At 45.9% G+C, this 13,673-nt stretch overlaps 3 protein-coding genes and 1 long non-coding RNA gene across 5 annotated transcripts in view; 1 reads left to right on the top strand and 3 right to left on the bottom strand.

The window, feature by feature from the left end:
• Window positions 1-3,819: 3,819 nt before the first annotated feature.
• On the bottom strand, window positions 3,820-4,556 carry LOC118509790. Its single transcript, XR_004905935.1, has 2 exons — window positions 4,415-4,556; window positions 3,820-4,354 (listed from the first exon to the last, which is right to left on the bottom strand). It is a non-coding gene; the product is annotated as an uncharacterized LOC118509790 (long non-coding RNA).
• A 700-nt stretch (window positions 4,557-5,256) lies between these two features.
• Window positions 5,257-9,475, top strand: LOC118509638 (U2 snRNP-associated SURP motif-containing protein). The gene is made up of 9 exons (XM_036050545.1): window positions 5,257-5,441; window positions 5,588-5,681; window positions 5,785-6,146; window positions 6,213-6,754; window positions 6,822-7,049; window positions 7,120-7,549; window positions 7,613-7,958; window positions 8,017-8,542; window positions 8,612-9,475. The coding sequence occupies exons 1-9, from the start codon at window positions 5,367-5,369 to the stop codon at window positions 9,267-9,269; spliced, it is 3,261 nt and encodes a 1,086-aa protein (XP_035906438.1). The 5' UTR covers window positions 5,257-5,366; the 3' UTR covers window positions 9,270-9,475.
• Window positions 9,476-10,486: 1,011 nt separating this feature from the next.
• LOC118509685 (kelch domain-containing protein 4) lies at window positions 10,487-12,434 on the bottom strand. Its single transcript, XM_036050736.1, has 3 exons — window positions 12,211-12,434; window positions 10,850-12,137; window positions 10,487-10,766 (listed from the first exon to the last, which is right to left on the bottom strand). The coding sequence occupies exons 1-3, from the start codon at window positions 12,322-12,324 to the stop codon at window positions 10,564-10,566; spliced, it is 1,605 nt and encodes a 534-aa protein (XP_035906629.1). The 5' UTR covers window positions 12,325-12,434; the 3' UTR covers window positions 10,487-10,563.
• A 744-nt stretch (window positions 12,435-13,178) lies between these two features.
• The window catches only part of LOC118509679 (ankyrin repeat domain-containing protein SOWAHB), a 97,416-nt gene continuing 96,921 nt past the window's right edge, over window positions 13,179-13,673 (bottom strand). Inside the window, exon 14 of one of the 2 annotated variants that reach the window (XM_036050717.1) lies at window positions 13,179-13,599. In XM_036050717.1, the coding sequence (XP_035906610.1) occupies window positions 13,360-13,599 (240 nt within the window). In that variant the 3' untranslated portion in view covers window positions 13,179-13,359. The remainder of the gene's footprint in view (window positions 13,600-13,673) is intronic. The other variant, XR_004905917.1, reaches the window with a different exon arrangement.

The raw sequence follows: 13,673 nt of genomic DNA, 5'->3' as shown, positions 1-13,673 counted from the left end.
TGACGCCATTCCCGCTGTTGTTGTTACAAAGTGTAGTGCTGTGCTCGCCCCGTTATTGTTGAAATTGTTCCGATTATCCCCGTTTTTCCCTTGGTTTGGAAGCAAGCTTAGCTTGTCCCCATCCTTAAGAAGGGTAATTCCTCTTCTGTCTCAAATTGCCGAGGCATCGCACTCTTATGCGCATTTGCCAAGGTATTTGAAATTGTTGTGCATTCCTATATCCTTAACATTTCCCGTAGTCTCGTTATCCCCCAACAACACGGTTTTTGTCCCTAAACCTATTTTATTTCTGTTATTCGTTAATGACTGTGTTTCCATCCTCCTCGCCGAAGGTTTTCTGTTTTACGCAGACGATCTTAAGATCTTCCTTCCTGTGTCCTCATCTGCTGACTGTTGTCTTCTCCAAACTGTACTCGATTCCTTCTCTGTTTGGTGTCGTAAAAATGGCCTACTCCTGTCCCCGATAAGTGTTGTGTGATCTCGTTTTCTCGCTCTCGTTCTCCCTTCCCGTTTAGCTACACCTTCTGTGATACAGTAATACGTCGTGAATCCTCTGTAAAGGATCTAGGTGTGTGGCTCGACGAAACGCTGTCCTTCAGTTCCCACGTTGATTATGTAATTAGCAAGGCTAATAAATCACTGGGTCTGATCATTAGGCTATCGTCCGAAATCCGCGATCCCCTCTGCTTGAAGTCCCTGTACTGCTGTTGGGTGCGATCCTCCTTGGAATACGCGACTGTAGTCTGGTCTCGTCCAGGCTCCACTGCGATGGCCAGACTGGAGAGCGTTCGACGCTTCCTTAACGGCTATCATCTTGCTCTCCCTCCCTATCCAGTCCGTTGCCGTCTTCTTGGGCTAGAAACCATTGAGGATAGGCATTTCCATATCAGCGCTAGCTTCATTGCAGGTCTCCTGTTAAATGAACTTGATGTCCCTTCTCTCCTGTCTGCCATCCCCCTTTACGCTCCTTCCCGTCGCCTCCACGATAGACCTCCCCTTTATATCCCATCCCGCCACACCCGTTACGGTTCGAACGATCCTCTGCTACGAGCTTTATCGGCTTTCAACAAGTGCTATCACCTGTTCGACTATAATGTCCCCCTGTCTGGTTTTCGTGTCCGTCTTCGTGAAGTCTCTTCCCTTGCCACCTAATCCTACTGTCATCCTCGCTTTTCCTTTAAGTATTAATGAAAATTGTTGAACCATCTTTGGCGGACAATCAGAACTAAATAAATAAATAGATAAATAAACGCTCCACTGCTTCCAACCTCATGTGTTTTACGTCCTTCTTGTCATCCTTGATGAAGTGCCTCAAGTCGACGCAGTCTGCACGGATTTCAAATCTGCGTTTGACCGTGTCTCACATGAGCTACTGCATGAGATAAGAAACTGTCAATGCTTGGAATCAATGGCAACATTGTTTCCTGGTTGCAGTCATTTCTAAGTGATCGTTCCGGGGCCGGTGTTCCCCAGGGAAGTGTCCTAAGTCCACTCTTGTTCGTATTGTTTCTCAATGACATTAATACTGTCCTGCCACTTGATCACTTTCTTTGCTACGCCGACGATGTGAAAATATTTTTCCCTAGTTCGTCGGAGGCGGATTGTGTTTGCAAAATGTTCTTGACCGATTCTCCTCTTGGTGTGCTTGTAATTCCCTGGAACGTGTCGAGGGGGTGCGGAGATCTTTCACCAGGTTTGCGGTTGGCACATGCTTGGTAGATCCTCTAGCTCCCTGCCCGATTATGAGTCTAGGTGTCAGCTGCTCGGCCTGGACACTCTTGAGGTCCGTCGTTCCCACTCCCAAACCAAATTTGTCGCCTCCCTCTTGCTCGATTGTATTGATGCCCCTTTCTCTGCTCTGCTCCATCCCATTCTATGTTCCCAACCGCCGTTCCCTTCGTATTCGTCCGCCTCTAATAATACCAAGACGCCGTACCTCGATTGGTCGTAACGACCCGTTCTTGCGTGCACCTCGTCTCATGTTTTTGATTTTCACCACTCATCAACCATCATTCCGCTCCATAGTAAGATTCTCTCGTTATTCCCCTACTCCATTCCCTCCCCTCTAAATTTAGCATTGACTAGTTTTAAGTAGATTGTAAGTTCGTATGTGTAGCCAGCAGGCAGACTATACGTAGTTATAAATAAATAAATAAATTTCATTTTGATGACCCTCTATTAGATCGTTTGTAAAGTTTGATGCTCGGTATTGCTGTGTTCGTTTGATTAGTAATAGGATTTGAAAAAAGGACGCGGATTCAGCTCAACGGTCGTTTTAAACTTACACCACAAAATGAACCGGTAATGTTTTTACCGGTTCGCCAATATGGTGGCAGACTGTGCAGCGCTTTCCTGGTTCGGTATTTCAACATTCTACAATAATGAATAATTTAATGATATTTTGAACAGTAACAAAACACTTTCAGACTGTTGAATAGTAAATCAATTGTAAATTAAACACAACACAAATGTTCCCTCCCGCGGGAGCTATGTGCTGAACAGCCGAACCTGAACGTTGCCTGTAAAGTTTGACAGTTCGATGACAGTCAAAATAGAGCTGAAAAAACACACGCACACACCAAGGTGTATATATTTAGAAGGTGAATTTTTGTCGATTTGGCAGGTAGACATTTTGGATTTTGGCCGGTCGAGAAACTTCAAAGTTTGTTTACTTAATCATATGGTTTGGGACTACCAAAATAAACAAACATAAAGCATCGTTTTTCGGTTCAGTAAACCAAGTTTCTACATTTATCATCGTCGTTGCACATAGCACTGAAGATAAACAGTTCCTTTACCAGCTCTAAAAAGAAATTTGCGTGACGTTGTTTTCTTCATACAGCTACCAAAGGCCTATCGGACGTATCGAATTACGGCATACCACTCGATAAAATTACACTGGTAGATTAAGTGAAGCTGTTCGATTCTCGTGCTAAGTACCATAAATTACAAGGAATAGGATAGAATTGTGCCGCATCCACCTCGAAACCCTTATCTTTCGTACCCGTCAGGCGTATAATGCTTCACTGGATAGCATTAGCAATTATGCGTAGGTAAGTATTTTATGCATTCGTTGTCCAGTAGATTGTATGGATGCTTCCTCTATTCTTCATTCATCTGTGGTTTCAACGAACGACTAATTCGATTCTCTGCCATCAGATTGTTCGGAAAGTTTCACTATGATTTGAAAGCACCAGCACCACCAGTGCGTGGACCGTAAAGTATCAGTATCATGATGTGCTGCCTCCACTGGATCCAGGTAAGGACTCCATCGATCATCGGTGTAAGAACGTTTATATTGAATGATACTGTAAACTGTTTACGGGGCATTCAATATTTAAGGCAAGAGGGAAAATTTGTAATTTTTATTCGTGAACAACACAACCCAACGTGTGCAGGTGCCAACCGTTTACAATAAGTCTATTTTAAAGCTGTATTTGCTGTTCATTATTTTTATTTAACGATTCAATGAAACGGAACAACTTTACTCAGCGTTTAAACGCTTTCTTTCAAAACGACGAATATATATGAATACACATTTCATTCAGTGTTATATGGACAGCGATAAACGAACAACGTCGACGTTGTAGCCAGGACGGTAAAATTTGCCATTAACAGAATCATCACATACTTAAGACATTTTTTGAAGGTGATTGAAAAGAAAGAACTTTCACTTCGATGTCCAGGGAGTCAAAGTGCTCAGCAAAAATAAGTAAGGATATTGTTAATGTATCTAGTGATTACAACTACTTCTACAAAACCATCGTTATTTCATTTGCGGACTAAACATAGCTTAGAAGTTACGAATGAACTAGTTGATTGAGATATGTAGAGACCGGCTCTTATTGCTCTCTGCTTTAGTATATAGGAAAACTTGTTTGTAAACTTATGTTAATATTTATAATTTGGCTTCATTAAAGTTGATCACATTGTGTTCATTACTCTTGTTACTGCACATTGTATCTTACTACTAGTTTCTTTTCTTCCGTAATCAAAGCAATCTGATTTGATGATAGTGTGCCTTGTAAAAGGTTTTTCATTTTGTCAATCAGATCGTTCGGATGGATGCAAGAATTCTTCAAAAAGTTAAGTTCCTTTTCTAAATTTAAAACTTTTTGTTTTAGTTTAAAATTTTCAGAAGTAACGTAGTTTAAGGTTGCTTTTAATCGCAAATTAGCTTCTCTAAGTTTCTGTATTTCCTGAGAATTGTTTGTGTTCGTGGATTGCGTTGTGCTTACGGATGCATCATTGCTTGCCGTAACAGGAATAGATGTTAAGGGAGGAAAGTTTTCCAAATCTTCCTCCTGTTGATTACTCATTGCAGTATGCAATGCAGTTTTAATTGTTGGAATAGCTGAAACAAATATAATGAATTAGTCACACAAAGATTAAGATGCAATTCAAAACAACTCACCATTAGGAAGAAGAAGTCTTCGAGACACTTTAGCACCAACCAAATTATTAATTGGCATTAGATAATCATTTTCTAGGAAATGTGTTGAACATATCACGTCATTTATTGAAGGTTCCCAATTTTCCTCCCGGTTACAAAATTGAACCCAAGATTTACGAAGGGGTTCAGATTTTGGGAAAATGTGGAAGGAAATCTCCACCGAATGTTTTTTTGCATCGCATCGTTTATTGCGACACAGTGAAACAGCACAGGGAGCAGGCATGTTTAAAAGTTTTAGAAAAGTTCTTATGAAATTCGTTATGGTAATGAAAGAAACAAAATTTAACTAATGCTACTTGAAAACAAACAACAAAATATCAAACTAATACCTATACTAACGTAACTATCTTACCATAGAGCTAACTAACTAACCTAACTAAACACTATTTTATAAGAAAATTATCGTAAATGAAACTTAACTAACGATTTCAAAGAACTGTAGATGTGGATCTTAATTTAGAATCTACACATCTATCCAAGTTATAGTCAAAATCACTTAATACAAACTATAATTTTTATTAAATGATTATAAAAAATAACTATAACAAAAAATTAACCTTCAAAAAACACACTTCCTTATGATATCACTTCAAAGCCACCAAAAACACGCAATCCACAACCGAGCAAACCGAAAGTACAAGAAGCTATGAGGGTAAATATTTGTAAACAATACCTCCACCAATACCTTCTACCATTCCACAACCATTTCTTCTCCACCTCACCACGGAACAAAAACGTCAAGTCGCGAAATGTCAAATTGCTCTATATAATTCTACCTCCTAAATCTATATACCTTGCGCACACACAGAACGCACAGAACAGCGAGCAAAAGTGTGTTTTCAATCATCGTCGGAGAAAAGTTTGCGCTGCAATATTTTAAGCAAAAATAGGAAGTTAGCCGAAAGCCAGCAAGATGGGGAAGCGTCCCCTGTCGCGGAAGGAAATCGAAGAGCAAAAGAAGCGCGAGGATGAGGCGGCCGCAGCCCACGTAAGTGCAGAAAAGGCAAATCCCAATCCTTCCTTCTATCCTTTCAACACCATGTCGAAGACGCAAGACTGTGCGTCGCGTAGCTTTGCCACAATGTTCTTCGCCGAATGTGCGACACTGCCGCTAATCCTAGTTGACAATTTAAGGCTTTCAAAGAGTTTGTGGAAACATTTCAAGAAGCGCCATCCAAAATATCGAAGGTATGGGTAAAGGCCGGAACGTACGATGCGGGTTCGAGAAGTAAGTGTTGTGTTGTGAGGTGCGCTGTGGAGCATCCTTTCCTCGTTCGTGCGCTGAACTAAATCGATTTTGCTTTCCGTGGGGGTTTTTGTTTTTGTTCCAGAGGAAGACACAAAGGACAGAGGCAAACTGTACAAACCACAGTCTCGTCTCGAGATGGAACATGAAAAGTCGATGGACTACGTGAAGATGGTTGCAAGCGAAAGCCGCAAGGATTCGTCAGCAATGGGCAAGAAACGCAACCAGGAGAAGAAAAAAAGCAATCTGGAGATGTTCAAGGAAGAGCTGCGCCAGATACAGGAAGAGCGCGAGGAGCGGCACAAGTACAAGCACATGGCACGCACGATGCTTCCCGGTACCAGTTCCACCGAGTCTGACCCCGTTTACAAGGAGACGGAGTCCGGTTCGTTCGATAACGGTGATCCAAACACGACCAACTTGTATTTGGGAAATCTGAATCCAAAGGTGAGTTTCTCGCTGGTCCGCACAACATGAGGACTCTTTTCACTTTCATCACTCACTGACTTGCAGATCTCGGAACACGCACTGATGGAACTGTTCGGCAAGTATGGGCCGCTAGCTAGTATAAAGATTATGTGGCCACGCTCGGAGGAAGAAAAGATGCGCAATCGAAACTGTGGGTTTGTGGCGTACATGAGTCGTCGCGATGCGGAACGCGCCCTGCGCGCACTGAACGGGCGCGACGTGATGGGGTACGAGATGAAGCTCGGCTGGGGCAAATCGGTCCCCATTATGACACACCCCATCTACATACCGCCCAAGCTGTTGGCCTACACACTGCCACCGCCCGCTTCCGGGTTGCCGTTCAATGCTCAACCCCATCCGTCGGATTTGGAAAACATTCCCAAGATGACGTCGGGCGCCTACATGTCGGAACCGGAGCTGAAAGAGCAGATGGACTCGGTATTGGTGAAGTCGGTGGTGAAGGTGGTCATACCGACCGAGCGGCCGTTGCTGATGTTGATCCACCGCATGGTGGAGTTTGTCATTCGCGAGGGTCCCATGTTTGAAGCGCTCATTATGACCAAGGAGATGGACAATCCGATGTACAAGTGAGTGTACCTGAGCGGTTGGAGGCAATTTTCGATTGCTCACAATTGCGGTTTGTTGTATTTTCAGATTTCTTTTCGAAAATGAAAGTCCCGCACACATTTACTACCGTTGGAAGCTGTTCTCGCTGCTGCAGGGCGATACGCCGGGCGATTGGAGAACGAAGGAGTTCCGCATGTTTAAGGGTGGTTCGATATGGAAACCTCCGCCAATTAATTTTTACACCCAGGGCATGCCCGATGAACTGCTCGCCGATGAGGAAGGAATCGAGGCAAACAAAGGAAATCTTTCCGTGGCGTAAGTAATCGGCGTGTTTCGCCTTCCGACTGGCGTTTGTAAAGTTAAAATTGTGGCTCTCTTCAAACAGACAACGCGATCGGCTGGAAGATCTGATACGGCACCTTACCCCGGAAAGGCAAAAGATTGGCGATGCGATGATATTCTGCATCGAGCACGCAGATGCGGCGGAAGAGATTTGCGAATGCATTACCGAATCACTGTCCTCGAACGAGACGGTGGTGAAGAAGAAGGTGGCCCGCATCTATCTGATCTCGGACATACTGCACAACTCGGCGGTGAAGGTGCAGAACGCTAGCTTTTTCCGTAAGGCGATGGAGAAAAATCTGCTCGACATCTTTCGCAACCTGAACGCGTACTACATGCAGCTGGACAGTCGCCTCAAGGCGGAAGGTTTCAAGAGCCGCGTGATGGGTGTGTTTCGTGCCTGGGAGGAGTGGACCATTTATCCGCGCGAGTTTCTGGTTAAGCTGCAGCACACGTTTTTGGGCATCCAGATGGTAAAAGAGTCGAGGAAATGGGGTTAAAAATTGCTAGAAGCTAATCCTGCTTCTATCTTGCAGGCGGAAAAACAGCCGGAAGAGGAACCGGAAGAGGAGAAGGAGGATGAGGATCTGGATGGTGTGCCGCTGGATGGAGCAGCACTGCTCAAGAGTGCAATGATGTGTGGCATGACCAGTGGCGGAGGTGCGGGTGGTGGTAATGGAGGTGGGGGAGAGAACCGTACGCCGCTGCTCAAGCACGACATCTACAGCGATGAGGACGATATCGATGGAATGCCGTTGGCAGACGATGACATCGATGGCATGCCATTGGACGGGGCAATGGACTCGGGTATGCTGGACGCTGGTCGACGAGCTGGTACATCCGGTTCCGGCGGCGATGGACGGGCGGGAGGTTCGGGCAAAGGTAAGAAGACGATTGTCTTCCATTATCCTTCCATCGCTAAATAAAACTTACATTGCAGGAAAATCAGCTGGAGGATCGTTTATTCCCTCAAAGTGGGAATCGGTGGATGCAGCGCAAATCGAAGCGCAAGCCATTACGACCAGCAAATGGGACACGTTGGACCCGGTCGTGCCGGAACCACCAAAGATCAGTTTGCAGAAGGAAGGCGCGGGACTGATCAGCAGCAAGTACGGTAGCTACAGTGACGACGATGATGATGAGGAGGACGACGATGCCGACGATGCGCAGCGGCAGGATGGTGACGGAAGTCGCAGTGGTCCGGATCAGGATGAGCTGCGACGGGTGCGGTTGCGCGAAATAGAGGTCAAGATGGTGCAGTACACGGACGAGTTTGAGTCCGGTGCGCGACAGGTGCGGACGGGTTGGACGCTGCACGAAGAGATCGACAGTTACCGCATGAAGCTGATGAAGGAGATGGCACAGGAACTGCGAGACAGAGGGCGTGAAGAGATGAGCTGGGCCGGAGGCTCAGATGAAGATAGTCGTTCGCGAAGGGGTCAGAAGCGGGCCGGAAGTGTGGAGAGGTAAGCGGTTAATGGCACAGCAAACGTAACGAGCGCGCTAATGTGTATGGTAATGTGTTCATATTTCAGCTCTCGGAAGCAAAAGCGCAATCGGCCGTCGGCTCGTTCGAGGGACTCTGCCTCGCCCGAGTCGAAATCCTCCCGACGCAGACATTCCAGCAGTTCGTCGGACGAGGACGAGCTGCTGGCAAGCAGAACCGATGCCCGCTATCGCTACTCTTCCGAGCGTTCCGTTTCGCCGGGTCCGGCCGCATCCGGCTCCTCGCGCACCAGCAAGTACGATCTGCTCGGCTCACCGGCCCGCCACGGTGGTTCGGCCAGCGAGTCCAACTACGATAAGTACGAACATCAGCGGCGTGATGCGCGGGACAGTAGGGAAAGCCGTCGGGAGAAGAAGGATGTGGCACGGGACCGGATGCAGCTATCACACGAACGGGACCATCACCGAGAGCATCGCGACAGCAGAGCCCGGGAGAGTGATTCGCGAAGCTCGCACGGACGTGAGCGGGAGCGTGATCGGGAGCGGGAGCGTGATCGCGGTACCAGGGACCGTGATCGTGACCGTGAGCGAGAGTACGAACGTGACGTGGACGACAGTGTTGGTGGATCGTCGCGCTATCGCGAGCGTGAACGGGCGAAGGAAGGGTACAGCAGCAGCAGCGGTGGAAGTCGGAAGGATTCTTCGACCAGTTCAAAGTACGACGATAGGACAAAGCGATACCGGTAAAGCCGGACGAAGCAGAAGAGGAAGAAGCTCGATTAGTTGTGTGCTGTCTGTCTGTCTGCGCTATTAGCTGCTGCATTCTTCTGCAGCCGGAGTAGAGCAAGATTTTATCTAAGGAAAGTCACTCACGTACGTATATTTGCTAGCAGGTAAGATTAAAAGGATGTCCCTAAAAGCAACAAATACAGATTTTAATAATCTTTAACTAAGCAATCATTGCAAATCTTGAAGGGAGACATACCGGGAAGGAAAATAGGACTTCCTTACCGGGAAGTTTGGGGCGGTTGGGTGGCCGAGGTAATTTTACTACGGGTAAAGTTAAGTCACAGAAAGTCAGAAATGGCTGGCCGAGACCTCTCGAGGTTATAGTGCCAAGGAAGAAGAAGAAGAAGTTCTCCAGATGAACTAGAAATTTGAGAGTCATGTCTGGTCTCTGTTCAAAAGGAAGTTCAAATAACTTATAGGTAGTGCAGGACTCTGTTACGCTCTTTCAAGATGAAGTAGAATTCTTGCTGCTAGAATTGGACAGCATTATGTTAGTCCATTGCTTGCTGGAGCAATCCTCGGTCCACCTCAGCTTCTCGGTCTGTACAAATGACTGACTATCCAGCTACAGATACAATCAACGTAAGCACCTCTCTAGACGGTAGAGCCAATGCTCAGCTATCATGCTATGGCTATCATCTCGTGTCATTCTCATGACAGAGCCGTGACCGTGACCGATTGACGTGTTTGACGGATCTACGTCCCAGTGCAATAGTGAGCTCTTTGCACAGTGCATTAATCTCATCGTGACAGGAGCTTTTAGTGGGGAATTTCCTTCATGCTGGGTTATCTGTTGGAAGTCGATACTCTACAGTCCATCTCAACATCTATGTTTGTTGTCGATGCTGATTTTTGACCCCAGATAGGTAAAGCTTTGAACGCTCATCTATCTATAAACTAGCCCTGCGTGGATCAGTGTTTGCTAGCAAGGAACCTTGTGGTGCCACCATCATTTTGACATTTGTCTCTTGAATGTCCAATCCGTGGTTCAGGAGAACCTCAAGCTATGTCATGTCTATGTTATCAGGCTATGATAGGATCCGAATTCACTTAGAGAAGATGAATCTCTCTCTGTAGTACTAGGTTGAGGAGAAGGGAGATGGCCATGCAACCCCTGAAGGCAAGGGCATGGAAGCTTGAAACGGCAAGCCAATCAGTCCTCGACGCAAACATGATTAGCTTTTGAATCTTTTATTGTAATATCGTACAAACATTAGTAAGGAGGTATTTTTCTTGATACAATGATTTCTCATCATTCCGTTTCCATACCGGAAGAATCCTCTTCCGAACTATCATCGTCGTCATCGTCATCATCATCATCATCATCATCATCGTCGTCGTCATCATCATCCTCATCATCGTCTGAAGAATCTCCTTCGCTATCGGAACCGAGCCATTCGCTTGAGTTTAAGCTGTTGGCAATCAACGTTTTCCACACATCCAACTTGTGTAGATCTGCGAAAAAGGAAAGGCAAATTCATAGTTAAAACATGTAAGCTTTTTTGAAACCTTTAAAAAGAAGAATAGTCTGGCCTTACCGAGAGAATACAGATCGCTCAAAGTGTACTGCCGGGAACCGGACTCAAAAAGACCACCGTAGACGAACAGCTGACCCTTGCACACAACAATCGCCGCGTTCATCCTCGGAGAAGGTCCGCCCAGATCAAGGGCACCACTATCTCCTTCTCCTTCGGCTTTGCTTGCACTTTTTGAAGCACTTCCGCTGCTACCACCACTACCGCCTCCAACGGTCATGGTAAAAACGCCGTCGTCCGATACGATCTTCTTGGCCTCGATCGCTTGCCTTTCTTCCTCGCTCATCTCAACGTCAGTCGGCTTGGCGGTGCTTTTCCGTGCCTTTGCCGCCAGCTCTAGCTTGCGCCAGGTGCAGGCATTCGTGTCGAGCGCATGCAGCTCGCTGCTAAACAATCCCCTAACGTCCTCTTCATCCTCTTCCGTATCCATCACACCGCCGAACGCGTACGCTTTGCCGTTCGGTGCAATGGCAACTGCCATTCCACTCCTCGGTGCTGGCTTTTTGCCGCTCGGTTTAACGCTGGTCCACTTGTAACCGCCCGCCTGTCCCTTCGCGTCCTGCTTGTCGGCCGCTAGGGTGTACATGTCCGTGTGGGTTGTTCCCCGGTCAATTTCCTTCTTGACGTTGGTTTTGGAGTAACCACCCCAGATAAGAATTTTCCCATCCGTGTTTGCCACCATGCAGCAACCGGAACGTGCTGGCGGTGCCGTCCCAGCAGCCTCAATCTTCGTCCAGGTGTAGTTCTCCAGCGAGAAGGCATACAGATCGTTGAAGTAACGGTACGAAGCGTTGTTGTCGTGGAAACCACCAAACACGAACAGTTTCTTGCGTGTGACCACCATCCGATGGCCACTGCGAGCGCTGGGGCCGTTCGGGGCGTTCAGCTTTTCCCACTGCTTCTTCGCCATCCGGTACACCCACAGATCGCGGAAGTGGTAGAACTGAAGCTGGGAGGGTGAAGCATACTCGCCCCCGAACAGCCAGATCTGGCCACCGTCCGTCGCGACCGATACCATCTGATGGCCACTGCGCGGTGCCGGACAGATGGAGGATTTTAACGTTTTCCACTCGTTCTTCGCCACGTTGTACGAGTAAAAGTCACCGTAAATGACGGTTTGCTGACCGTTGAAGAACTCACCGCCATGGATGAAAATTTCTTCCTTATCCGCCGGATGGGCACAGATGCCGACGTTCACGCGGGCCGTCGGTGGAGGACACACGATTTCGGTCAGGTCGGACGATTTGGTGTCCTTCGTTTCGTATTTGGCAACAATGTTCTCGATATCTTCCTGCAATGAAACCGGGGTTTTATGGAAATGCGAGCCTGGGTGACCACTGAGCTGCCGGCATCCTGTTACTTACTTCGCCCAGCTTGGCAAGCAGCTTTTTCTGCTTCGCCACAAGCTTTTTGTCCGTCTTCATGGACGTTTTTTCGGCTCCTTTGCCTTTCTTTTTATTTTTATCCTTGCGTCCCATTTTGTGGAGAAGGTAGACTGGCTAATTTTTCAGCAAACGCACCGGTGCACTTGAGAAAAAACGTGTTTTTTGTTTTGGTATGTCGCCGCATGTGTAAACAACGAGGTGTATACGAACGAGGTGGGAAACACATCGACTTCAGCTGTCAACTGCAACCTGGTGAAAAAACTCCTTCAACTGTCAGACGTATTTGAAAATTCAAATGCTGAACAGGGTAAAAGCTCGTTACAACAAAATTAGGTTTCATTTCCATTGAATTTCAATACGAAATATGAATTATTTTGCGGCTCTTCTTTATCGATTTATGAAGACTGCAAAAAGTGACTTGAAAACGAAGAATGTGATATCATTTCCGCATTTAGAGAAACCATAATATAATTAAAGACAACTTAGCTACAAAACTCATACTCAATTTCTTAACTGTTATTTCAACTATTAATTACTGTTGCTTGGCTGGTTAGTTAGTTCCTAGAGGTTTCCATCAGCTTTTTTAATATTAAAAGTAGGATATAGCTGCGGTTGATTAAAGAAGTTAAGAAAGCCAGAAGTTCAAGAACGCTAGACGACACAGTGACTGTCTCGAAAGTTTAAAAATGATATGTGATTTACATTAGGCGAGTAAATATTCTCTTTCTTATTTTAACATACTTTAGGAACGTTACTAGTTCGAATGCATTTGCATCAGAATGCAATCGGCAGAGTTCATGATGCAGTTGTTAAAAATCGAGTTAAAGAATTGCTCGAATATTTTCCACCGTTGGTTTGTGTCTTGGATGGTCTTTTAATCGATTTTTCTCACAATTCAAAAATTTATGCGAATACGCTACAGACCTGTATTTCATTACTGCAAGCTATACGATAAATCATCCAATTTATTCCATTAAACTGATAAGTTTTATTAAATTTTCAATTTGCCCCATTTATCACGAAGCAAAGTCGTCGACAGGAAGTACAAACTAATTGTAACGAAGGTTAGTATACATTTTCACACGAATGTACAGAACAAAAAAAAAAGAGATTATATAGAGAAATCATCTAAATGTAAGTTGGTCTCCAGTTGGAGTCAAACCCGCAGGCCGTATCGGAATCGGAATCACCGATCGATTCACCATCGGGATTCTCCGACAGCGTACCAACCGGTGCCCGTACCTGGCTCGGTGTGGTCGGCATACTCTGGCTAAAGTGATCATTGCTAGGATCGTACTCGATGTCTCGCTTCTGGCGCCGTTTCTTAACCGGTCCATACTTGGGCGGTGGCATGGCAGAATCTTCCTTCTGTGAAGTATTGACAGTAAGCGAAGGAAGTGTTCAGATTAGAAGCATTATCCTTCGCCCTCGATGGTGTTTTG

This window comes from Anopheles stephensi, chromosome 3, assembly GCF_013141755.1.
Source record: "Anopheles stephensi strain Indian chromosome 3, UCI_ANSTEP_V1.0, whole genome shotgun sequence".
In the NCBI taxonomy this organism is placed as follows: Eukaryota; Metazoa; Arthropoda; class Insecta; order Diptera; family Culicidae; genus Anopheles; species Anopheles stephensi.
The sequence above is the reverse complement of the archived record's forward strand: the minus strand, read 5'-3'. Positions and strand labels throughout refer to the sequence as shown.